Source organism: Papilio xuthus, unplaced genomic scaffold, assembly GCF_000836235.2.
Source record: "Papilio xuthus unplaced genomic scaffold, Pxut_1.1 DF827570.1, whole genome shotgun sequence".
In the NCBI taxonomy this organism is placed as follows: domain Eukaryota; kingdom Metazoa; phylum Arthropoda; class Insecta; order Lepidoptera; family Papilionidae; genus Papilio; species Papilio xuthus.
Genome location: NW_013531079.1, coordinates 1,138,625 through 1,164,371, shown reverse-complemented (window position 1 = coordinate 1,164,371; position 25,747 = coordinate 1,138,625). Strand labels below are relative to the sequence as shown.

Below are 25,747 nucleotides of genomic sequence, written 5' to 3'. Positions count from 1 at the left end.
TCTAAGTTATAAGCGATTAATAATTTGAACTTTACTATAGCAAATAGATGATTACCTGTGAAGTGTCACTTCCAAAATACCTAAACAAAATATAATTTTGTCTTTGTTTTTCTAAGAGATTGCGAAGAATAAATATTTGTACATGTGCTTTCAAAATTTGTATTAGAAATTTATATTTTTAAATCATTTTCCCAGTCTTATTAAAATTAAGTTTATAAAAACAGGGAAATAATTCTAATAAGAAAAGATTACCGTAAAAGTACTTTACCACATTCAGTGTTAATACAATTTTTTCTATCGAACATTTCAATAATATTAAACGGAGATTCGACACCAAAACAAATCGCTATCGCTTATAACTTGTGTCTTATAAATAAATTCCGATAATGAATTGTTGAAAACACGTGCACCAACACGGGTCCTGGAGAATCTGATGGTAGCAATTGAGATAAAGCATTTACATAGAAATGCAGGTTAAATATATAATTAAGATTTATGTAATGAACATAGAATACTTTGAACAGACCTGTTGTTGGTGTAAGCCGACGACCCGGGTTGCTTTACATTATTTTATAATTATATTATCATTGGAATTATTTCTATATAATGTTTTCTCTTAGAATTCTTAATGTACTTTAGTTACGTCTGTTCTTTGCACATCACGAGACTGTTTGTTGTTCAGCATTGATATGCAAAGATATGAAATTTATAACCTCTGTCTAGGTCTAAGAATAGAAGAAATTGCATAGCTAATTAGAAGTCTATGGCCAGAGATAGACCGAAGTGAAATTTGCTAGACCAAGCCAAGGCCCACGAATGTATCTAGGACAAGAATGAGATGTCTAAGAAAAGAAAACATCATCAACATGCCCCTTTATAATTCTTCATCTTCTCAGTAGCTTTAGTCTTTACAGACTGGTCGTGGTCATGATGATAATGATGTTTTTAATCTTTGTGTATGTTTTTAAAACCAAACTACTATAAGACTGTTGAATTATGTATCGTTTGAATGATTTGTACCCTTGGTCTTGCCAGTTAATAACTGCCAGACTATGTTTATGTAGCCCTACAATAGCCATATTAAAAAAGTAAATTAAAAAAACATAACCGCATATTTTACTAGTAAGTGCTGCTTAAGTTAATTATAGTATTTTGTTTTAGTTTTAAATGTTAAAAGAATAATCGATAATCGATAATTAGTTGCGTACATCACTGCGTTAGCTTTTATCATATTAATGGAATAAATTATAAGCTCCCAGCGGTCTATCAGCACTGACCAACCACAGTAGCGAATTCATAAAGAAATGACATCATCTTACAGTAATATGACTTCAATAGTTTCATTTTTTTTTTGCTTGAGAAGTGAACAATTGATCATAATCGTAACTGAACACTGATTTAGTAATAACCTTCACATTTTTATCCTTCTCTCTGTCTTAGTCTTTTACCTTCATATCTTCCTTCTCTCTCATGTAACGAAATATACCTAAAAGTAAGCGTAAAGTCAGGATATGTTTGATTGTGTTTTGTTTATATTGGGTATCGTTATGGATTTACTAACTTAAATAAAAATCAAATGCCCTCCGTATATTTGAGAATAGGATGGCAACGACATTTTTGGAGCCTTACCAGGCCAGATACAGATCAAATAATTTAATTATTATAAACTGATATGAAAACGGCTAAACGCTCACGTATATTCGTCCGGTGGCGGCACCGACGGGCTCCCCCGATGGGCTCGAAACTAGTCGGTGCCGCCACCGGACGAATACACGTGAATGTTTAGCCGTTTTTATATAAGTTTATTGTATTGTCTCATGAAAGTTTGAATTGTTTAATTTCATTATTACTAAAGTAAATTTTACGGGTATATTCTCTCGCAGTTGACATTTAATGAAATGAGGTTATGAATTATTATAACAATTATTGTGTAATTATGTAAAATATTGATAATAACTTTACCTGCATAATACAGAGTAATTTATATGTATGTTAAAAGTATACTGGAATCAATTTATAGATTTTCAACGTAAGCTTTGATACATGCACCTAGGTGGTGATAAGGGAATATACCCATACTATGTGACCTATTTTTTTAGTTTTTCGACCCCTCCATCCCCTTGGTGACCACTCGTAGTACATGCCAAGACCACCCCACTTTAGTTTTTACGTAGTGATTCATAATTATGATTTTTAATTATTTCACAGGCAAAAATTGAAAAAAAAATTAATTTGGCTCATACTCTTCTTTATAGCATGAGACGGCATGCAATCTTAAATTACTAGTGAATTATGTATTATGAAAAAAAACGAAACGACTACGTGACTAAACTTTGAGCCAACCCTCCCGCTTCTGTGACTGACCGTAGTATTTTAAAGACGCCCCCCGCCCCCTAAACGACTCACGTAATATGGGTACGTTCACTAACACGAACTGTGGCTAAGGAATTTAAATTGACAATATGTACAATGACGGAGACGTGTCAATATTTTGCTTCTATAAGTTTTATATCTTAGGCACGAGATGGCGGTTACAAAAATTACAATTTCTCTAAAAGTCGATGTAAAGATTGAGTTTCGACAGGGTCAAATCTCAGACAATCTAAATAAGTTTAAAATCATCTCAGCAATATTCCACTGCTAGACATAGGTCTATTTTTTGAAAGCCAAAGGATTTTGGCGACCAATAGAATGATAATTACTATCAGTCAAATCGTTAAAAAACTAAACCTTAAAACAGTAACATTTACGTAAAAGAACAGTTGGCGAAAAAGGTACGTAATTCGGTATACAGAACTGCTAAAGATTATTATATTAGTTATGAAATAAAAACGCGAGATATTTAAAAGAAAATAGGTATGGAAGCATCACGATATTGTATTATAAGTTTATAGAATATAGAAGTATAAAAACACCTTAATTAGAAAGAACACCATATTTAATCAATCGTACTAATATTAAACTGATATATAAACACGGCTAAACACTCACGTATATACGTCCGGTGGCGGCACCGACTAGTTTCGGTGATAATAGTGGTGATGAAGGGCCCCCGATGGGCTCGAAACTAGTCGGTGCCGCCACCTGACGTATATACGTGAGTGTTTAGCCGTGTTTATATATCAATTTAGTATAATGTCTCACGAAAGTTTGAATAATTTAATAGCAAACCATACTAATATTATAAATGCGAATGTTAAGATGGATGTTTGTTTGAAGGTATCTCCATAACACCTGAACGGATCTTGATGAAATATGGCCCCAATGTAGAACATAGTCTTGAAGAACACATAGGCTACTTATTAAGTTTTTTAAATTCCCTGCGGACGGAGTCGCGGGCGACAGCTAGTAATCTCATAATTTTCCTACAATGACGTAGCAATATTTTAAACAAGAGACAGTATAGGAGAGAGGTAAAGTACGACTAAACTTAAATCATAAACCAACATTAAACTTAACTGGTATTTCAACATAACTCTAACATAAACCGTCGTTGGCAAGGTGACCCTGACGAGCCCCTGCAATACTCGCCACTGATTGGTGGACAGCTGGCATGCCTCTGTGACGTCATCCGCCCGCAGTACCGGTGTTATGTTACAAGGAATGGCGGTTAAAGTATTATTTTTCCTTCATAATACAATCCGTGGGATTTTCCATATGTTTTTACCAATGATGTTACGTGAGCTAAAATCAAATACGGTAGTAAAACATTGAATTTTGAACATTGGCTATAGAAACTCACTTTAAAAATTTTTGTTTCACGTTTGCCTTTACATGTCTTAATTTCAATTTAAAGCTGTTTCTAGTTATTGAAGCCGATTGAAAAACAAAGTAAGGACTGTTTAAGCTAGGTTTAAAAGGTGTGGTGGGGCCGCGGGGGATGCGGGAAGGGTACTGGTTTATCCTGCCCTTCTTGCATCCCTCGTGGCCGGAGGGGGTGGTGGGGCCGCGAGGGATGTGGGAAGGGTACTGGTTTATCCTGCCCTACTTGCATCCCTCGTGGTCGGAGTTGAGGTGTGGGGCCGCGAGGGATGTGGGAAGGGTACTGGTTTATCCTGCCCTCCTGCATCCCTCTTGGCCGGAGACGTGTGGAGGCCGCGAGGGCTGTGGGAGGGTACTGGTTTATCCTGCCCACCCGCAGCTCTCGTGGTCTGACCTGAGGGTCCGATTGCGGACGGTCGCCGGCTGGGTCGCGGAGGAGTGCTCACGCGTACCCGTAACCCGGCCATATGGCGATGAGGAGGGCTAGAGGGGTTTTAGTGGGTATGGCCGAACGACTGTAGGCGAGTCCCACACTCCCTGCGCCATTGCACACTGGCCCGGCGCAGGGGTGCGGAAGTGCATTTCCCCTCGTTAAAAAAAAAAAAGGTTTAAAAGGTGTTTCTTTCTTTCTTTCTTAAAATAGATTTATATTGTTTGATTATCTTAATATAAGCTAAATACATTCTTAAAGTTATTCTTAATATCCTGTCTTTACTCGCCGTCTCTTATCACTTAAATAGGCTTCGTTTAGAAAGTAGATAACCTTGTACAGTTCAACATAACCGTACTCTTTGTACGAATTGAATGATAAAAGATTGTTATAAATAAATTTAAATCGACTTTGTCATTATACAATCGATTGACTATAATCGAATAGTATTCACCTTTATCAGAAATAGTTATCAAGAGAAGCAAAGTGAAAAAAAAAAACAGAAAAATAAAATATTATTTATTTTTCTGTTTTTACCAAATATCGAGATGTTGAGAAACAAAAAGAAATATTTCTCAAGTTTTTTTAATTAATTGCGGGAGACGTAGCTGAATATAATATATACATAAAATATAGTCGTGTTAGTTACACTATTTATAACTGATATGGCTGAAAATTGGTGAGGAGTTACCTTAGAGTCAGGAGACGGACAAAAGATACTTACTATTTATTCATTTTTTTTCCGAATTGATGCCTTGAAGAGCTGCTTTTTATTTAAGTTAATATTATAAATGCGAATGTTTAGATGGATGTAATATGGATGGACGGATGGGTTTTTGAAGATATCTCTAGAACGGCTGAACGGATCTCGATTAAATTTGGCATACGTATAGAACATAGTCTGAAAGAACACATAGGCTACACTAATTAAGTTTTTTTATATATCCACGCGGACGGAGTCGCGGGTGACAGCTAGTCTATAATAAAAAGTAATAAAATACCTAAATTATAGTATTTATTTGTGCAATTAATATTATAATCCGAAACTATGACAACTGTCCAAGAACAACATTATTCCTCATACAAAATTATATCGATACTTTATAGGCGTCAGTAGTCAAACTAATCTATCTTTAATAGACACTATAACAGTATTTCACTGTCTATTTCTCGTCTTCCTTACAAGGGACCAGATTCACTCATTCGTATTCAATTCCTAAAATTAGTGTTCTGAGAAACATTTTAACGTATGTGTCGTGAACACCAAATATAACGGGCTACGTGTGATGACCTGAGACGCGTCACGTCTGACATTCAATCAAATGAACAAATATCAACCCATGTAATGAAATGTTAACACATTTAGTGTCACCTCGTCCCGAATCATGGCACCATCATAACAGTAGTGACATTAAAAGTGTTAAACTTGAACTCGTATTGGATATTTGTTTACTAACTACCAACACTAGATGGCGTTCATTGACGTATTGGGTTTTTTTTAGTCTCCATTAAACAAGACACTACTCACGACTGAATGTAAGATTAGAATATAGGAAGAATACATGTCGTTTTTTTTAATTTTATAAACGGAATATGGCACAATTTAAATTTGCAATAACAACAGAAAAACATATACCATCTACCGTGAGTTTCTAAGACCAAAATCTATGTGATCTATGTTTAAAACTATTTTAAGTGCGATCGATTTTTTCATAATATAACTAGCTGTCGATGCGACTCCGTCTGCGCGGAACCAAAAAAAATAATAATTAGTAACCTATGTGTTCTTCCAGACTATATTCTATATGTATGCCAAATTTTATCGAGATCCGTTCTGCTATTCTCGAGATACCTTCAAACTTCCATCCATCTAAACTTTCGCATTTATAACATTAGTAAGTTTAAATATTCTACAGAACGTATTAACGATCGATTATTGAAGTACGCCGTTGATGAAAGAACAATCTTGGCCATTACCTGTTGTAGATATCTTTGGAATAATCCACTTGTTTGTAATAAAGTGCACGTGTATCAAAATGAACAAGTCGGTGTATACAACGTCAGGTACTTTCCACGCCATTTATGTCAACAACTTTATGGATCACCAGGGATCACAAAGCTACGGTTCGCAATATTACTGCTTTATAGTAATTATTATTTTCCTCGCTAATAAATGCTTCTAATTAATTTAAAAGTTATTCTAAAATTATTTTCTTTGACTAGCCCTTTAAGTTTTTTCGGTGGCAACACCGAACGAAAACACGCGAGTGTTTTAGTCGTTTTTAGGTTTCAGTACTTCGAAAGGTAAATCTGTTACGCCCGTGTGTCAAGACCCTTAGGTTTCTCATAATGTGTCACGAAAGTTTAAACCAATTTTTGATAGGTCAAGCCGAAATTTGTCCTATCTTTAGTACCTATTTTTCAAGTCAAGTGTCAGAATGATTAGTGAGGGGACATAAACGTCGACATTTTAGTAAGGCTAGTGTTGCGCCAGTACACCGGCACACTGTCAGATTTTCTTCCTAACACTATATCTATTTAACTTAACTAACTAATGTATGATGATGCAGAAGACTTTCTTTACGATGTAGTTTCCGTAAAATGTTAAATTGCCTTTTATATATTTAGGCAAATATGTTGCCTATTGCTGGACATGCGTCAAAACATTCTTGATGACAAATAATTACGCAAAATTCACTTGTCTTCGTCGCAATGACCTTTATTAATTCCGACAATCAATTCCGTATGTTATATAACATTTGTTATACAAAATTGAACCTTATTGCTTTTACAATAGTGACTTGTAATCCGCTATTCGTTGACAAATTAAAATTTGCAAATCAAGGCTATAGTTGCGTCGTTGTTTTGTTAATTTTAGTGGTTAATATATGATTTGTTTGAGCATGTTTGTTATACAGGATGTTCGATATTTCAGATATTTAAATAAATGATGGAAAAAGTAAAATAAAGGTTTGAATTGGGGTAAAAAAATGTTTTTAATACACTTTATTAAACTCATCTTACTAATATTATAAATGCGAATGTTTCTATGGATGGATGTTAGATGGCATTTCCAGAACGAATGGATGGATCTAACGGTAATTATTTATGGATGTAGAACAGTCTAGAAGAACACATATGCTACTATTTATTTTTTTAATTCCTAGCGTACGGAGCCGCAGGCAACAGCTAGTACATTTTAGCACAAATTCATGTAAGTCAATACTTGTACAACCAGTTTCAAGTATCCGGAATCTAAATATCATCTAGTTATTTTATTTTAAATTCGTGAAAAAAATAATTGTCCTTGAGTAAAAGGTCAACAACTAAATATCCAGTTAGAAAGGTTGTTTTGAACTTTAACCCTTTGGTTTTGTTTTTTTTGTATTATTATAATTAATTATGATTCAAATAGTATTTAAATGTCATCTGTTATCTGAACCTCGTTCTGTATTAGTTTTTTTAAAGGAAATCAATCTTAAGAAATCTTATAATGTATCGTGAATTCATCACGTGAAGCACGAAAAGGGTGCGGCGGGATATACGATATCACGTGTACTTTTGAATGTATTTCAAATGAATAAATGTAGAAGTGAGGAAGCTGTATCAGGACCGCGTCAGTGAAGGTCTGTGGTCTCTGCCTACTTCTTTTGATTACGTTGGCTTAGTTAATTTTAACTAAGAAAGTGAGATATCAATATATGTTTTTGTAAACATAGTCAAACCCAGTTTACGCTTCATTTATCGAATAAAAGACTGGATTGTAAATAAAAAGATGTTACGCCAACCACACTGGATTCAATCACTGGATTGGAATAATGTAAACTAAGTACGTCTTTTAGTTAGGACATCGTCGTGCATTATTGCATCATTCTGACTTTTTAATATGACAAAACCAGTCGAGTTGACATACCCATTGCGGAGATTTTTTAAAGGCAAAGGTAAACATTTCATCCTGCCATAGGAAACCTAACGTATTTATCTTTACAGCAAATACAACTACAATTTAATTAGAAACTTTACAATAACCGTGGGTTTGTGACAGTAAAATCTTTGTATCTTTGAAAAAAAAAACAGATATAACAATTTTAAACAGGGATTTTGGATTCAAAAACTCAAGGTCAGTATCAAATTACCCGGTAAAGAAATGCGTTGTTGTATTGCTTTAGATAAGGTGATAAAATATTTACGCAATGATAACCTAATTATATTGAAAAGTCAATATTAAACAAGGAAAACGAAATAACTAAAATGACTAATCTGCCGCCAAAAACACGCGTATGCACCGTATTGCGTCAGCCATGCGTCAACGCCGCGCCTCCCGTTGGCGCGCTTCTATTGGTCGACACGAGGCAAGTCACGTAACCATAGATAAATAAAAAATCACCGTTGACTTGAGGTCGTTTGAATGTCAAGTTAATACACAAGAAGTTACATTGCAACTAATAAAAATGTATTCGCCTATTTTTTTTTCAATCTATAATACTTTTAGTTATTATTGAGCTGTATTATTTCCCGTTGCTCCTTTCGTATGATGATCGAGTATTAGAACGATTAAATGGTACTTTCTTACTTTAAAAAATATAGGTTATCGGGGATAAAAATATGTTAATATGTCAAAAACAAAAACATGTAAAGTGATATGGAAATCGATCGATTTTTTGACTTTTCAGATAATTCAAAGGACACTAAAATCACATAACAGCGCCATCTAGTATCCAGGGCATAAAATAAAAGATTTATATTACAAATATTTTAAACTCACAATAAAAAATTATTACTGTGAGATGTCTTTATAATGAAAGAGTTCAAAGAAATTCTGATTAAAAAATATCAAAGACTACAATTAAGATGCCATGCCAACTAAATATAATCCTATATCTAAAAAGTTGCTGATCATATTTTTTGCTATCAAATTCTGTAAGGCGCGTTTATAATTTTAACATTTTAAGAAAAACAAACTTTCACAATTTTGTATTTTTAACAGCCAATTTTGAAATTACTGTTAATAGGCTTTTATGTAGAAGGTTCGATGCAAAATCAAAAATAATAATACCAAGATTGAAGAGAAAGTATTTCTGCATTTCATCCGATGAGACTATTTGCCTGATGCCAAATTGTAATCCTCGTCACATTTTCCAAGAGGGATGACCTTCAGAATAGCCATTTCATCTGTTTTTTTATAAAAAAATATACTTTATAATGTCACTGGCAAAAGTATGGCATTGCACTTACTATGTTAATATTGAATAAGTATATAATACACTAGCTATCGCCCATGGCTCCGTCCATGCAATATTAAAAAAACTAAAATAGTAGCCTATGTGTTCTTCCAGGCTATTCTACATCTATGCCTAATTACAGCGAGATCCATGCAGATGTTCTTGAGATAGCTTTAAACAAACATCCATCAAAACATTTGCATTTATAATATTAGTTTGTTCTTTTGGATAATGTTCATAAAGTGTTTCTGTTTAAATTTAATGACCATGGATTTCAATGGCTAAAACAACAGTATTACTACAAACAATACATGGTTAGGACAGTTTAGTTAAACATGTTTTAACCCTTTGACTGCCGCTGATTGACATTCACATCAACATGGTTATAATAAGTATGTCTTTTCTTTAAATGTAGCACAATAATTGCTTCTAGTATAAATACTTTCTTATTAGTAGTACTTACATTTCTGAACCCTTCACATAGTCATATTTCTAAACCTATAATTTCTGGTAAAGTCTAATATCATGTGATAAAACAGTTGAAGCACTAAGGAACACCCCCTTTTGTACTATGGAAATCAATAGTTAAAGACAGGCAGCATGTCTAAAATATTGTAAATACTCAAAATCTTTAACTACAACCTTTTTAAAGACTGAAGTAATTTTCAACATATTTTAAATCTACTGAATATCGTCAAATGTACGATGTGCAAGAACTAGACAGTCAAGAGAAATATGTCTTAACAGTCAATGTATACAAAAATCTAGGATTATGGAATTAAAAATTCTCTAGGTTTGTTCATTGTGAAATCGTAGAAATGTGAGCAATCGATTGCTTAGATTTAAATTAACTTTAAACAAAAAAGCAAAAAGTCAACTTACCTAGTAGAAGGCTTCGAAATTCAAAATGAACACGTTTAACACAAGTTTCATATGTCTGGCCACAACTTATATTTGACACGGAATCAATGAAAATACTTTTATTAATTATTTCCTGTTTTCTACTCAATTTTCTATTTGAATAAATGAAAAAACAACCAATTTAAGGAATTTTATCCATAGAAATACGCGTACGCGTACACTGACAAACAGCTGATTTCGCGATGCGGCGTTTTATAGCGGTGTTTACATAGTGTTACCACAGATTCTAAATCCTAACAAAACTTATTTATTTGCCAGTTTTCCTTTATTTATAATTTTATAAAATCTTAATTTTGAAGTATTTAAGTTTTAGAAATTGTTAATTAATTTTCAGTTAATTTATTACTAAAAAGTTCCTACAAAATTAAATAGATCAAAGCATTTGTTGTTAGTCATTCTGACCGGAAATTCAGCTTAGATTTAAATTAATTTTGTGAGTGTTTAACGGTGTTGTTTAAGAAAATTAATGTAAATTATTTAGAAACAAACATGGACATTTTTTACTCGTTTAGTGTTTTCAGACATTTTGTGTTTGCAAATTCGTGTATATTCGTATAGGTAAGTTGAATTATTTACTATAACTATTTTGTTAATACCATAGTATTCATTAAAAAATCAAACAACGACATTTATTTTTTACTTCATATATTTCGTTATAGAATTATTTTTTTATTTATCTTTTTTCATTTGCTTACTACTTCTACATATTATATTTATAATAATACTACAATAAAATCAACTTAAATATATAAACGATACATAAGATTTATATAAAAATATATACGAAAAATTTGTGATATATAAATACTATAAAGTTAAATTGATAGCATACTATACACAATATAATATAATAAATAAATATTTTCTATATATATATAATATTCATAACATAACAATATCTATTATTGTATTCGGTCCGTTATCATGCCTGGTCAAGTTAATCGTATGTTTTACGCTTGGCAAGAACTGGGTACTCTGAATTGTTTGTTCTGTGGTACACCGTTCACCTGTGGGTTTTCGCCCTGTTTGATCTGGTCTCTGTATGCGCGGAATTGCTGATCGAATTTCGGTCTGCACACCACTTGAGCCGCCTGGACCTTGTAACCATCACCGCGACAAGATGACTGGCAAGCGTTTAATGGTTTGGTTGTGATACAGATTTCTCCGTGGTTCTCGTAGTATTGGACTTGCTGCTGAACTTTGCACGGTCCAGGTTGCTTCGAATAACTCCTCGATCTGTACACGTTCTGTGATCCCCAATCCTCTTCGGAAGACGAGGAATGCATTGCGTTCTTCCACTCTTGATCCGATCGGAGTATAGTTGTGTAGTGGTTTTCTGGCTCGTATGCCTTCTCTTTGGCTTGTTCCTTCAGCTGTTTGGTTTTAGGATCGCTGTTTTCGTCATCCAAAGCGTAAGAAGCGCCGTAGTGCTCGGGCCTGTCGACAAGTCCATTGGGTGTTAAGTAGTCGTCGCGTTTGTCACCGCTCATTTGTCCACAAATGCCTCTTGAGCTGTTACGGCTTTCACGGTTAAGTACAACAGATCTGTATCCATCGTACATGATACGAAGACGTTCTTCGCGGATGTTCAACATAAGAGTTCCATCAGATTCGGTATGGTACTGCAGAATGGGCCTTTCTTCCTCATCATCCCAATACATTGTTAAGTCGCCTTCGGAAACCTTCTTCGCGTCGGTTGTTACTTTCACCTTCTGTTGCTTGGAACTTTCAGTTGGCTGGATTTCAATTTCCAATTGTTTTCCATATTCGGATCTGTTAAAGGAAATTAACAAGTTAATATTAAAGGAGCGATTTCTAAGGTCTTAGGATTATGTTATCGTTTTATTAAATCGAACTTACTTGTACGATATGTACAGCTCCTGCTGTTTCTCATTGCTGTTAGGCTTCCTTGCTAAGATGGCGAACTGTTCCTTCGACTGGCCGGGGTATTCGGCATCCTGTTGCATGACAACGTGCCAGGATTTGGTCAATGGGTACTCGTAGCTACGACCGCTGAATGTCTTCACTCTCGTACCATCAACAGAGCAGTAAGCTATAACAATATTTATCAGATTAATGTACACAGAATGATTTATATATTGAGTTATCGATGTAAATTAATAGTGTACTCTTGGTGGGCTTTGTCTACACACATATTCACCAGCTCATTATACGTCCCCACCGCGAGACTCGGAGCCTACCATAAGTCAAAGATGATTAGGCCATATTATAAACATTTAATTGTACTGAATCTAACAAACTTTGTAGTAAAAGTTCTTTGATATTCACAAAAATAAAACTTACGTTGATATTGCTGGCGGCTGTAATGGTTGGAAACACGTTCATAAGTGCTGAATGGCCTGTAAGCTGATGCTGCGCTGGCAGCTACATCAGGAATATACATGTTCCTGACTTGCACTTCACCGTATCTGGAGTTCAAAGCCAAATGCAAGGAGTTGGTTAAGTACGATGCCTCAGCGCTAAATTCCAGTCTTCCCTCTGGCAACGTCTTGAATGGATTTACTTCTGTTTGCCAGTAGCCCAGGCTTTCGGCGATTTTGTAGGCTTGGAAAGCTAAGTTTTTGACGGCCGGACTTACATCTTTGTAGGTAACTGTAGCCCTCAGGCTGTCAGGAGCTTGAGATCTGACGATCATTTGGTAACAAGCGCGTTGGTATTGGTTGCCTTGAGCGATCTCCTGGTCGCATTGTTTGGCGAGGGGATGGTTCTTAAGTTCGTCTTCGTATTTCTTGCTGCGCTCAGCCTGTCCGTTGATATGTATATTTCCACTGGGTCCATAGCGGATGTCGAAATCGAATGGCATCTTCAGGTCTTTCTTCAGAGCCTCTTGGTAGTTGAAAGTTGTAGGTTCAGGCTTGTTATGTTTACCTACGCCGTTGATTTGGCTGTTGCCTTGGGGTGAGTTCTTGCCAGCAAATATAGCATATTGGATCTTGTTATCAACATGACTGTCACCGATAGCGGCTGTGGCTACGTATTCCACTTTCTGTGCACCGTCGAATGTTACACTGAAGTCAACCACCTGTGCTTTCGCCGTGTTGATACCAGTAACTGCTCTCTTCACGAGCTCCTTGCGACGTTCTTCGCTGTTCGGTGATACGTCTTTAACATCAGAAGCAGTAGGGTTGTACTGGCCATCTTGCTTTTGGTTGTAGTACGCATCTGTAAAAAAAGACATTTATTTTAAGATATTGCAGGTTATTCAAAAAAACAAATTATTTAGATTTTTTGCAATCTACTAACCGTATGCAAACGTTAACTTTATGTCCTTGTTTTTAGATTGTTTTCCAAGGTGCTTAAGGTTGAAATGGGTCTGAGCGATGTCTTTCTGGTAAATGGCAGATGCAATGCTGGCCACTGGATGATCCCAATCAAATTTGTTTCTTATGCTCTTGTAATCGTTAGAATACGAGTATCCTTGGAGTTGGAACGGTACACCGACTTGTTGACCGAATTTGGTATCGAGTGCAACTACCTTGTTGTTGCGTGCAACCAATTTAGTAGTTGGGTCTTGAGATATTGGCGTAAGGGTATCCTTCTTCTGGCTAGCGGTGTACGGCCAAGAGCTGTAATGCAAGATGGTGTGATCCTGTTCCGGTTCGAGCGAAGAAACAGACACTTGAACTTCTCCAGTCTTTACCTCTACTTGCATTTTAATTGGGATGTACAGTTGGAATTTGTTAACAACTCCTGCACTAGAGTGTTGGTTCGACAATGTGTCCAAAAAGCCAACGCTACCATCAATATTCTTGGCGTACGTGAAATGAATATTCTTATCAATCGAGCCAGAGTACTCTTTCGGCGATTTCATTTCGTATTGTCCCTTTGCCTTACTCATGATGTGAACGACAGTCGGTTCCTTGTATTTGTAAATGAAAGGCATACCAGTGGCTACTGGGAACATAACAGAAATTTGGTCCTGGTTAAAGACCTTCGTGTAGTGTTTGTCGACTCCCTTTTCGAATTCCTGAGCGTATTGCTTAATGCTTTGGGCTAACATTTGCAAATCGCCTTCATCGAACGCGAAGAATCTTTCCTGGTTCATGAAGTTGACCTGGAACGATGCGCCTAAGGGTTCATCATTGTTGCGCTTGATGTTCAGCATCTGAGCGACCTTCTTGGCAGAATATTTATGGTTAACATCATCATTGTTGTCCTTTCCATTGTTACCGAGAAGTTGCTCTTTTAAGTAATCCATAACCTTCTGAACGCTCGACACAGACGCCGAAATCTGAAAAAAATATAAATGACTGTTAATTCAGTTCTTATTCTGTCAAAAATCTTTCACTATTCTTTAGTAAAACTACTGAAATATAAGTATGAATATATGAACTCACTGATTCTGGTTTGTCCCAGCCTCCAGCTTTGTTCTTCAAGACGTAGTTGAATTGCTTAGGCAAAAGATTGTCTCGGCTACCAATTTGGGAGATGACACTCAAGATTGTATTTTCGCTGTCCTCATCATGATTCTCGTCAAAGTACTTAGCAGAATCCTGTTTGCCGAATTCTTCCTTGGTAAGCATATCCTTGGCAGCTTGTGCGGTCCGGGCACTGGAATGAAATTAATACTATGTAAAATATATGTTTTTGGCGGATAACTAATTCTTAAATCTTTGGTTTGTGAGACTACAAAACAGACATTATGGTCTCAGAAACCAACGATAAGGGGTATAATTTAGTACTAACAGTTCGAAGTATCGTGGATTCTTCAACGCAGCTGCTGATTCAATAGTTGACTTCAATGCGGCGCGAACCTGAATGCTAGGATCATGATGAGTCATCTCAGCCATTGATTGCATCATAGGACTATTAGGACGTCCCATGAAGATGTTTCTAATAGCAGCAACTCGCACTTCGTAATGTTCAGCAGTGTTTTTCAGTATACTGTACAACACAGCGCGTGCATGATTGTCTCCTTGTTTCGCCAGAGTTTGTAAATGATGGACCATTTGAGTGCGAATATAATTCGATACTTTGATTTGGCCCTCAAGGTATGGTGCGAACACGTCCAGGATAGCTCTGTGTCCCAAATTTCCAATTGCTTTAATGTAAACCTGTTGCTTGTGACGATCTTCGTTTTCTACCGCTTGCGATAACTCCTGTTGTAGACGTGGAAGAACTTGCTTAAGGACGAAGTCATCATCTTTACTTGATAGACGACCGTACATGTGAGTTGGGTAGTAGGAATGAGCGGTTCTGTTGTTAACTTGGCCCATGTTGATGAACTTGGTAGCGGCAATCAAAGCACTGTTGTTAAGGTATCTCTGTTGACGAACATCGTCGTTCATAGCGAGTTCAAAGAATTGGGCCATCAGTTCCTTTGTCGGGTATCGAAGAGTGTTTGGCAGAGATGCTGTTACTTCTGCGGCTTCTTCTCCTTGAATTTTCTTCGTCTGGATCCAGGTTTTGATCTGTTGGAATGCGGGTAAGGTGCCGGCTTGTGTGACTGCATCGCGGTAGATCATCCACATATCAGATTTAACGTTGTTGTTTGAAGACTTCGCGATTTCGATACTGCGACTGGTCTGGCTCAGTTGTCCTGAGCTCATAGATGCAATAACACGTACCAAAATATTGAATTTGGAAAGGAAATCACCTTTAGGCATATTGTTGGGATTCTGTAATTGCTGGGCGATTTCCTGAACCAATTTCTGGGCGTTCATTGGGTTCTGTTTCTTGTCGCCATGCGGTTGAGGGTTCAAGTAAAGTGCAGCGTATGCTGGTTCGTTGTTCCTTGGTACATCATCGTTGATGTACGCAGAATTCGACTGGCTAGAGCTTGAAGAATCTGATGAGCTAGAACGATCATTACTGCGCTTCTTAATAACGACCCTGTTAACAGTCACGATCTTTTTGGGACCAGAAGAACGGCGTTGCCTGTTTTTAGGAGATTCCTGCTGATATTCCTGTTGATCACGACGCTCGTGAGACTCTGAGGATGAGGATGATGATGACGAGGAGCTGTCTTCAATGTTCACCTGCTTGGGCGTAAGGGAATACAAGAGATTTTGAATCGGTCGGCTACCTTCCGGTTTCTCCCACTCGGGTTCATTGTCCTGTTGTTGCGAGTCTAATGTTACTTTCACGTGACTGTGTACTTCGGCCTTCTGTTTACCGTGTAAGTGGGGATGCACGTGGACAGTACTGGTAGTTTCCGCTTTGTAGATAGGACCTTGTTTGCCTGCGAGAATGCGGGATACGGTGGCGCGTTTGATTAGCTGGTCTTCACCGGTCCTGTGAGCGGTACCGGCCCATTCGGCACCTTCGGGCACACCGAAGTGGTAATCGACGCGGTGATGACAGTGACCATAGTTCTTGCTCTTGGTGATTTCAATCGGTTCACCTTCTTCGGCGAATTTGGGAAGTTCACGACGCCACTCGGATGCGACAGGGGACACCGTATACAAGGTTTGACAATCGCCAGTGACATCGGTTTCCATTTTTCTGAAGTGGCCCTGTTGGATTTCTTTATCGTAGGTGTCGTGAGGGCTGCGCACGTTTCTGTGCGTCGAGAGGTCCACTTGCAGAGCGCCGATGAGACCCTTGAGCAAGTTCTCTTGAGCTAGCGGTACCGATGCGGGCAAATTGAGCGACTGAACGCGACCGCCCACAAGGTTGATCTCGAAAGGTTTATCGAGATTTTGCGCAGGCTGGTACTTAAGGTCTTCAGGCAGTTGACCATCCGACCTAAGCTCCTGATTGACCTGGGCATATTGTGGGTTTTCGAGTCTAGCCTGCAGTTGTCCGGGTGCCTTGACACGTACAATGAGCCTGGCCCTGAAAGCGCTGCCTGAGCTGGCGCCCTCATGCAGCCGCGCGAGGGTATGGGACTCCACATCGTAGCGGTACACCTTGCCTACTTGCCACGGCCATTGCTGTGTTTGTTCAGATTGCTGGTTGTCACTGCTGAGGCGACCAGATGAAACGGCGACTGATAAATGAAAAAATAATTTCTTTTATAAATTAGTACTACGATCATAACATTTTACTTTATATGAGTAAGCTAAAGAAGTATTTAAATATAGCACTTTGAAATAGTCAATTAAAAATTATAAGTAAAGTAATACCAATAAAAATTATAACAAAATATGTAGCAAGCAAAATTGACATGAATGTAATTCAAAATCTCACCTAAAAGCGCCGTTATCACCAGAAACTTCATCTTGAGTTAGGTCTGTCAGCAGATGTTGGTGCTATTGTCGATTGAGAAGACACTTCTGCCGCATCCTGTATTCCACACGGTTTATATATGAACTTACACGCGCGACGCTCTGACCCTAGGCCATGTACTTTCTATGATAACAACATTGTATTTAGATTTTGTAGGTACCATTACTTAGGCCAATGCTAGGTTACAGTCTTAATTACTTCACTGATTATTCAAATTTATTAGACGAACTAGCTGTTGCCCGCGACCCCATCCGCGCGGTATTAGAAAAACTTAATTAGTAGCCTATGTGTTCTTCCAGACTATGTTCTATATGTATGCAGGCGTTCTGGAGATACCTTCTTACAAAAATCTAGTTATTTTAGTTTTAATATGTGCATTTAAAAGTAGTCTATTTTCTTCGCTAATACGATTTATAATTACGATTAATTTTGAAAATATGTTTACGTAACTCATACGTTTTACAGATGATGAGTTCTAAACACTTAACGGCTATATTTAATTCTTCCTTCCTTACTAATATTATAAATGTAAGAGTAACAGTGTCTGTTGGCCTTTCAAGGCAAAACTCTCTTTGTTTGGTTCTTAGATTGCTACTCTGTTCCATATCATATATCTGTTAGTTTTGTAGTAAACGGATAAAAACGCATTTAGATGTGCGAAAATGATCTGACTTCGATTATTCAGTTGAATACAGTGCAATGTAACATAAAGATAGTCTCTCTTCATCATTACCTACAAACTTTGGGCTTGTTTTAAAAAAAAACACAATGGTAGAGACAAATAGATTTATTTTTCTTTTACAATATCTAATGACAGTCTCTGTCAAATAATAAGTAAGCATTATAGAGATCTAAAAATGGAAATAAAACTTATATAACTAATTTAAAAATCAAAGAGATTCTTTGGAAAGCATGAAAATTTATACATCGTACAACAGCTATCCCACAATTATTGTACACTTTTCGGCTTTGGTACTAACTATAAGAATAAACATAACAATTATCAAAACTTCTCTCAGAATTAATCCAACAGTTAACTTACTCTGAGGGTATCGCCGCGCTCTCCCCCCGTAACAGCACTAGGGCGCTGGATACGGGGGGATACGGCGTCCGAAGCTGAAGGTACGCCCACCCCATAGTGGTAGCTGCTTCGGCAGCTGACGCAGGCGAGGTCGCGTACGAAAACACAAGCGTGCCCGTGGCCTCTTCATAATGCGTAGGAGGAACAGAGAGGTTTAGTGGGTATGCTTCCCATCCGGAAGAGAATCCCACATAACTACCGTCTGGGGCGCGGAGTATGCATAAAGCATTCCCCAATAAAGAAGGGTCTCAGAGTCTACCTAAGTTAGGTGTGACTAAGCTACACTCAACCATGGCCCAGTATGGGTTTACCTCACACATATCTTGGAATTAATTCGCAGATATATTGCAATTTGGTTCGCTATGTTTTTCTTCATCGTAACACAATCGAATCTGGTTAAGCGACAGACCTCCATACGTAAGAAACTCGAGTTAGATGAAAGCCTCTATAAGTGAGGTTATAAGGTTTCACTATAGTAGTATCAATTAACTTTGGGGGAGGCCTATGCCCAGTGGGCGACGCATGGCTGAAGAAGACAAGACAACAATTATCAATAATTCACACAGAAGTATGTAACCTGAATTTTAAGTTTGAATATTCTTAAATGCTATCATCATCATCATCATCATCATCAGCTCACTATACGTCCCCACCGAGGGGCTCTGAGCCTACCCTAAGTAAAGGCTATGTAGCCATAATATTTATTATTTCATTTTTATAAATAAACTCGTAAAATCTTACAAATAAACTTATAAAATATAGTAACTTAAAAAATATAACTTTAACTTAATAATAATTGAGCAAATATAGGTGTTTTGGAATTTTTACTTAGCATTAAATATATTTAATAAAGATTAATATTTTAATTAACGTTAAAATGTAAATTAAATAGGACTCGGTTGGACTCAGAGTCAATTACGTAACAAGTATTTAATCTAGAATTTACGAAATAAAATCATGGTTTTGTTATTAAAAATATAGCCTTAAACAAACTTAATATCGTACATTAATTAAAATTGGACCCCACAACCGGGTGAGCGTTTTGTGTTTTAAACACATTTGTAAGAAATAACTTAATCTTAAATAATATTTACATAATATTTGAGCCAATCGTTTTGTTACAGTCTTTGGATTGAGCGATTTTATTTTATTGAGCTATTTACAGTCTCATTAAAAAAAAATACTAGTCTACATAAGTAACCTTTTTGCGCCATTTTTCTATAAAAAACCATGGTACTTATAAATCTAATTTTAATTGGAGTTGTTTTTATAACAGTTGTACAATGCTATCCACACTTTTTGATGTATTCGCAGCTAACGACCAGTTGGCGTAAAGTTTGAATCTTATTATATTGATTAAAAATTGATTCGTTTTGCATCTATAGTAGGTTAGGCGACAGACCAGAACCCTGTACATACAGAAAGGGGCGTCAAATCTGCGAAGAGAGTCTCACTTAACCCTAACCCTCCCAAATCCGTGGGCGCCGATCTTGTCCAGGGCGCCCAAACCAGCTCAATATTAAAGTTTTTGTAACTTTGGTACTGTGAGCTTGTCCCTGATACATCTAAGCGTGGTCAGCTTAGCTGGTGAGCTGGGAACCATCTGCTCATGTTCCGGTCTTCGGAGAGGTCTTGAGGGGGGGATGCAGGTACGGGGCACGCTGGTCACGTGGGGGTGAGACTTGACGTGCTTGCGGAGAGACGAGGGATCCGTATATCTCTTGCCGCAGCCGGCAGCACCGCAGGCGTAAGGTCTCTGCGCAAAAAATAATCGTTAGGGATATCTTAAGTTTTATCTAATTCTATTCTACTTGGAAATCTACTTAATTGGTTACAAAAATACAGTAAGATAATTATTAGTATATCTGGTTCTAGTAGTCGCGCGCGACTCCGCCCGAGCGGAAGTAAAAAAACCTTAGAAAATAGCCTATGTTTTCTTCCAGACTATGTTCTACATCTATGCCAAATTTCAGCGATATCCATGCAACTGTTTTGGAGATACATTCCAACAAACATCCATCCATCTATCCATCCATCTATCCATCCATCTATCCATCCATCTATCCATCCATCTATCCATCCATCTATCCATCCATCTATCCATCCATCTATCCATCCATCTATCCATCCATCTATCCATCCACCCATTCAAAATTAGTAAGATATGTTTTGACTTCGGTTTACAGCTTTATTGTATAAGATTTTCTCTGTACCCATGTGAAGCCAATCGGCTTAATAGTTCAATAAATCTTCTTTTCAACTTACAGCATTGAAGTGCGTCCTCTGATGCTTGGCTCTATCTGAAGAGTTGGAGAAAGCTTTTCTGCAGTGTGGCGCAGGGCAGGCATATGGTCTCTCGCCTGTGTGGGAGCGCACGTGGATCTTCAAGTTCTCCAAACGAGAGAATGCTTTACCGCAACCAGGATGCTGGAGAGGTAAATAGCTTATAGATTGTTATATATAATTCTAGCATCAAAGGTGGCGTTTATCAGAGGAATATTAAAATTCTAGAGGAGCGGATCTTTTTCCTTACAAACTTTACAATAATTTAATGTTTATTAACTTGAACAGAGTAATAGTTTTTTCAGACGTCCAATTTAATTACAATGTACCTAAATCTGAACAGCTTATCGTTTGTTTTTGCGACCAAAATCTCTGAATAAAACATACCCGTCAGCCCTCTAATTAGGTTTGACAAAACTGAGGTAACAAGAAGTTTTACGAAATCGAATCGAAAGACATTATACTGTTAATCGATTTAACAGTATAATGTCTTTCGATTCGTATACTTCAACAGAATGCCATTGGATTACCGTCTTTCGATATCATATTTAATTTGATTCGTTGTTGAATTATTTGTTGTTCTTTTAATTATTTTATAACTAACAAGGCATAATGGGTAACTATTTGTAGCCACGTAAAATAAACGTTAAAGTAAATTAAACGTTCCTATATTTTTCCACATAAGGTTGCAGCTGACTGCATTGTTAGACCTAGATGTTTCCATCTGGGTCTAGCAGTGGATAACAAAAGATGTTAACACTATAAATGCCACTAACACTGCTGACAATTTGACTTTTATGCGAGATATGTTACTTACATGGCATCGATTAGGCTTATGTCCTGAATGAACGCGCATATGTATAAGCAATTTATAACGCGCGTTGAACGGCCGACGGGCGCGTGCACATTCCCGCCATAGGCAACTAAATTCATCGCCTGAAAAAAAGGAAACAATGATTAAATTACAGTTGTAGGAAACGAAGAATACAAGAAATAAATAAACAATCCATATTTTAGTTATGCAAGTAATATAGGACAATCAATACTTTAAAAATAACAAGGAGTTTCTTCATAGACAAATTTCTTTAAAGTTAAAACAATAGTAAAGATATGTAGGTTTAATTAGTAATAATTTTGTAACATTTGCATTATAAATGAGAAAGTTTCGATGGATGTATGTTAGAAGGTCCCCCAGAACGGCTCAACGGATCTAGATGTAATTTGGCATAGATGTAGAACATAGTCTGGAAGAGCACGTAGGCTACGGCTACGTTTTTTTTTATATTGCGGGGACGGACCGGAGAATGATTGGATATTGTCGTATTATAAATATAAAAGTAGCAAGTTATTAATAAAATATACAAATAATTTTACCTTTATACGTATTAACATGTGCTCTTTCAATATGTTCAACCAATGTGTTTTGGTTAGGATATCTCTCCAAGCAGTTCTCCCATAAACACACCCTTTCACCTGAAATGTAAACAATTGTTTTTAGTTATTTAAACACGTGTTTTAATATTGTAATGTTTTAAGATGAACACGATAATTATATTTAGACTATAAAATGTTTTGTTCACTTTTAGTTAATTATAAATCTTACTTATATTATAAATGCGAATGTTTAAATAGATGAATATTTGTTTGAAGGTATCTCCATAACGGCTGAACGGATTTCGTTGAAATTTGTCATACATATAGAACATAGTCTGGAAGAAAACATAGGCTACTAATTACGTTTTCTTTTTAATCGCGCGTGGACAGAAACGCGTGTGAACGCTAGTACAAAATAAATAGGTAAATTTCGTAGAGTACGCGCTTTCCACGTCACCTTTGGTACTGTTTGCTTTTAATTTGGATATAAAACTTCAAGAAATTAATCATAGACTCACCTTGTGTCCTTTCCTTATCCTTTCTCTCATTTCTATTATTTATTCTATTGTCTATAACACTTTTGTTTGGTATAACAACTTCGTTATCCTTTTCAAAGTTAAGACCGAAATCATCTAAATTAATAAATAATTCATCTTCATCGAAGTTTTCTGAATTTTCATCATAATAACATGAACTTTGAACATCGCTTTCTATGGAATCGCATATAGACGCTTTCCTTTCATTTCTATCAAAAGTGAATTCATTGCAACTTGTCGGTGTATCTGGTAATATGTATTTCTTCTCATTTTCTATATTATATATTAAATTATTTGGATAACTATACTGCGCTAAGCTATGTATAATAGGTGTGTTTGTCTGTACTTGTGTTTCATTGTATCCTTGATTGATTTCATCAGCGTTGTTAAAATTACAGTAACGCTTCGAAAATGCCGTCTCTATTGATGGTAGAAGATTATCATTGGTTAACGTATTTAAATAATCCTCATTGAAATCTTCAGTTGATATGCAAGTCTCTTCCTCTCTGCACAATTCATCTATAAGAGATTCATCGTCTATATATCCACTGTTTGAATTACTTTCTACTTTCTTGTTTTCTGATGTTTCTTGATATTCATCGAATTCAATACCATCTAAATCTAATAGAACCTCTTTTATATTTTGATCGTTTATATTATTATCTAATACTTCATCTATTATTTCAAAATCTGCTTTTCCTGTATCATTCCAATTATCAAGAACTTCAAAATCGAAACTCTCTTCGACGCCATATTTAAAATTGTCTTTACTCTTCTTACCATTTTCTAATTCTAAATTGAACTGTGTCATGTAATATGCATGTAAATCTGTTACATTATCTTTGTCTTGGAATAGTTCGTCATCATCGTAACAAGTGATATCATAGTCGGCCATTTTGTTAAGGTTCAATTGCCTTCAGTTGTCTCTAAGTAGAGGTAGTAAATTCTAACATATGTCTGCTTTAGTTTCGCATATGGCTCCGCTATTATTATAAAAATAAACTTTCTCTGCTTATGATCTCGCGTGGCTTCAGCATCTGCGAATTATAAAATGAATTATTAACAAACACGTTCAGTGCACGTGTTTGTTACATCTACCTATTCTCATATCCGAGGAAGTAGTTGACATATATCTTGTTATTAATCTTACTAATATTATAAATGCGAATGTTAAGATGGATGAATTTTTGAAGGTATCTCCGGAACGGCTGAATGGAACTCGTTGAAATTTAACATAGGTGTAGAACATATTCTGGAAGGGATTCTATAAGGGACCATGTCCTAAAGGGACTCCTTTCTATAATATGTTTAAGGTTATTTGTTTTTAATATTTTATTTAACATCAAAGATTTAAAACTAAAGAAATGTTTAATCAGAAATATATACTTTCTGGAAGAACACATAGGCTACTTATTAAGTTTTTTTTAATTCCGCGTGGACGAGGGCGACAGCTTATTTTTTCATAAACATCTCAGAGCAATAGCCAGCACTACCGATATTAATTAATTTATATGGATGTCGTTGAAGGAGTAGTTGAAGATATAATTATAAAGGCTTTATAAGGCTTTTATTTAGTCTTGTAACTATGACATATTGATGAAAGCTCTTAACTTTATTTATACGCACTTCTTGGATACCTTCTTGCAAAAAATATTTCTTGAATTGCTCAACGGAGCACAGACTTTACTAAGGATTTAGTTAATTGTTATTAAACATTCAAATTCTTGTAATACTTATTTAAGCACTTCCTTAATTACTCTCTTTAAATCTAAGTGTCATATAATGGCCAATTAAAAATTAACAGTGCGGAAATATGTTTATTTATTGTTTATACTCGTTCAAATCATATTCCATACTTTTATTCAATATAATTAAAAAAAAAACCTTAAAATCAAATATGACTAAATTTTATAAGTAATACAGGTACTGAATTTTGGAATTTATTTAATAAACTAGCCGTCGGAATTAAAAAAAACTTAATAAGTGGCCTATGTGTTCTTCCAGATTATGTCTTATATTTATGCCAAATTTCAGCGAGGTCCTTTGAGCCGTTCCGGAGATACCTTCAAATAAACATCCATCTAAACAATCGCATTTATAATATTAGTAAGATTGGAATTGTGTTATAAAATAACCACATTAACATTCAAACTCACCACTTTTCCAAACGGTACAAACTTGTTGATAATCACAAATGCAAATGTCACAATTTTGGCGCGCTGTCAAACTGACAGCTAAACTTTTTAATCGTCACTCGCGTGTCGGGCACGACTGCACCCGTTTGCCTTTCAATCGGGAATAACACGGGAGCTTTCAGGATAGCGAAAAAACTTAACTACTCCCATAGGGTAACCATATATATTTTATCCTTAGGAATATTCCTACTAGGATTTAAGACATATTATTCATATTTCTCTAAGGATAACTAAAGGTTGTAACATAATTGGTACTTATTCTATTAATAAACAAAGTCTGTATCTATACTTAATGTTCATTTAGAGAGTTAATTATTTGATTAATTGTATATAAAATCTTCATCAATAAGGCTGTTTAAGTCACCAACAGTAATTTTCTAGTAATATTTCTGGGTGTTTTAGTTTAATTCTAAATGTTTATTTAAAGTTTTGATATAAATAAAAAATATAGTAAGTGGTCACTGCTTTATAATATTGAAATTAAACTCGTTTAAAATTATCCTTAAAACATTGAATTTATGGTGTCCCTATAAAACCACATGTGCTTTTTAGATTACCAATTAATATTTCACGACTATCTTTTACTTACTATGACATTGTAGTCCTTATGGTAATAGAGTTAAGGTTCGATTTATCTAAGACAGTGTAAAATGTCAGCAAATAATTTTGTTAGTAGTTCTTTAGATTTTTTGCCGTCTTCATTTTCAAGCATTTTATTGATTTATTTTACGCTAAGGATTTATAAATACTTT

At 35.9% G+C, this 25,747-nt stretch overlaps 3 protein-coding genes across 3 annotated transcripts in view; all 3 read right to left on the bottom strand.

The window, feature by feature from the left end:
- Positions 1–10,503, bottom strand: part of Treh-2 (trehalase-2) — a 47,866-nt gene extending 37,363 nt beyond the window's left edge. Inside the window, exon 1 of the mRNA XM_013313303.1 lies at positions 10,297–10,503. The gene's annotated coding sequence lies outside the window, so the exon portion shown is untranslated. The remainder of the gene's footprint in view (positions 1–10,296) is intronic.
- Positions 10,504–11,246: 743 nt separating this feature from the next.
- On the bottom strand, positions 11,247–17,565 carry Vgn (vitellogenin). Its single transcript, XM_013313441.1, has 7 exons — positions 17,488–17,565; positions 15,043–17,287; positions 14,694–14,907; positions 13,600–14,587; positions 12,640–13,518; positions 12,196–12,388; positions 11,247–12,108 (listed from the first exon to the last, which is right to left on the bottom strand). Exons 1-7 carry the CDS (start codon positions 17,516–17,518, stop codon positions 11,286–11,288), a joined length of 5,373 nt encoding a protein of 1,790 aa, XP_013168895.1. The 5' UTR covers positions 17,519–17,565; the 3' UTR covers positions 11,247–11,285.
- Positions 17,566–19,572: 2,007 nt separating this feature from the next.
- Positions 19,573–25,080, bottom strand: LOC106118584 (transcriptional activator cubitus interruptus). Its single transcript, XM_013313251.1, has 6 exons — positions 24,957–25,080; positions 22,783–23,837; positions 22,265–22,363; positions 21,708–21,826; positions 20,873–21,034; positions 19,573–20,363 (listed from the first exon to the last, which is right to left on the bottom strand). The coding sequence occupies exons 2-6, from the start codon at positions 23,693–23,695 to the stop codon at positions 20,127–20,129; spliced, it is 1,530 nt and encodes a 509-aa protein (XP_013168705.1). The 5' UTR covers positions 23,696–23,837; positions 24,957–25,080; the 3' UTR covers positions 19,573–20,126.
- Between the last annotated feature and the right edge of the window lie 667 nt (positions 25,081–25,747).

What these genes read in the sequence shown, in the direction of transcription:
- Vgn (XM_013313441.1), bottom strand. Translation starts at nt 17,518, where the DNA reads ATGAAGTTTCTGGTGATAACGGCGCTTTTAG. An exon ending in AATCCACGATACTTCGAACT is followed by an intron (nt 14,908 to 15,042) that starts GTTAGTACTAAA and finishes ATTTCATTCCAG; the next exon opens with TGCCCGGACCGCACAAGCTG. An exon ending in GCTGGGACAAACCAGAATCA is followed by an intron (nt 14,588 to 14,693) that starts GTGAGTTCATAT and finishes TATTTTTTTCAG; the next exon opens with ATTTCGGCGTCTGTGTCGAG.
- LOC106118584 (XM_013313251.1), bottom strand. Translation starts at nt 23,695, where the DNA reads ATGGCCGACTATGATATCACTTGTTACGATGATGACGAACTATTCCAA. An exon ending in GGATAAGGAAAGGACACAAG is followed by an intron (nt 22,364 to 22,782) that starts GTGAGTCTATGA and finishes TTTACATTTCAG; the next exon opens with GTGAAAGGGTGTGTTTATGG. An exon ending in ACATGTTAATACGTATAAAG is followed by an intron (nt 21,827 to 22,264) that starts GTAAAATTATTT and finishes CCTTTTTTTCAG; the next exon opens with GCGATGAATTTAGTTGCCTA.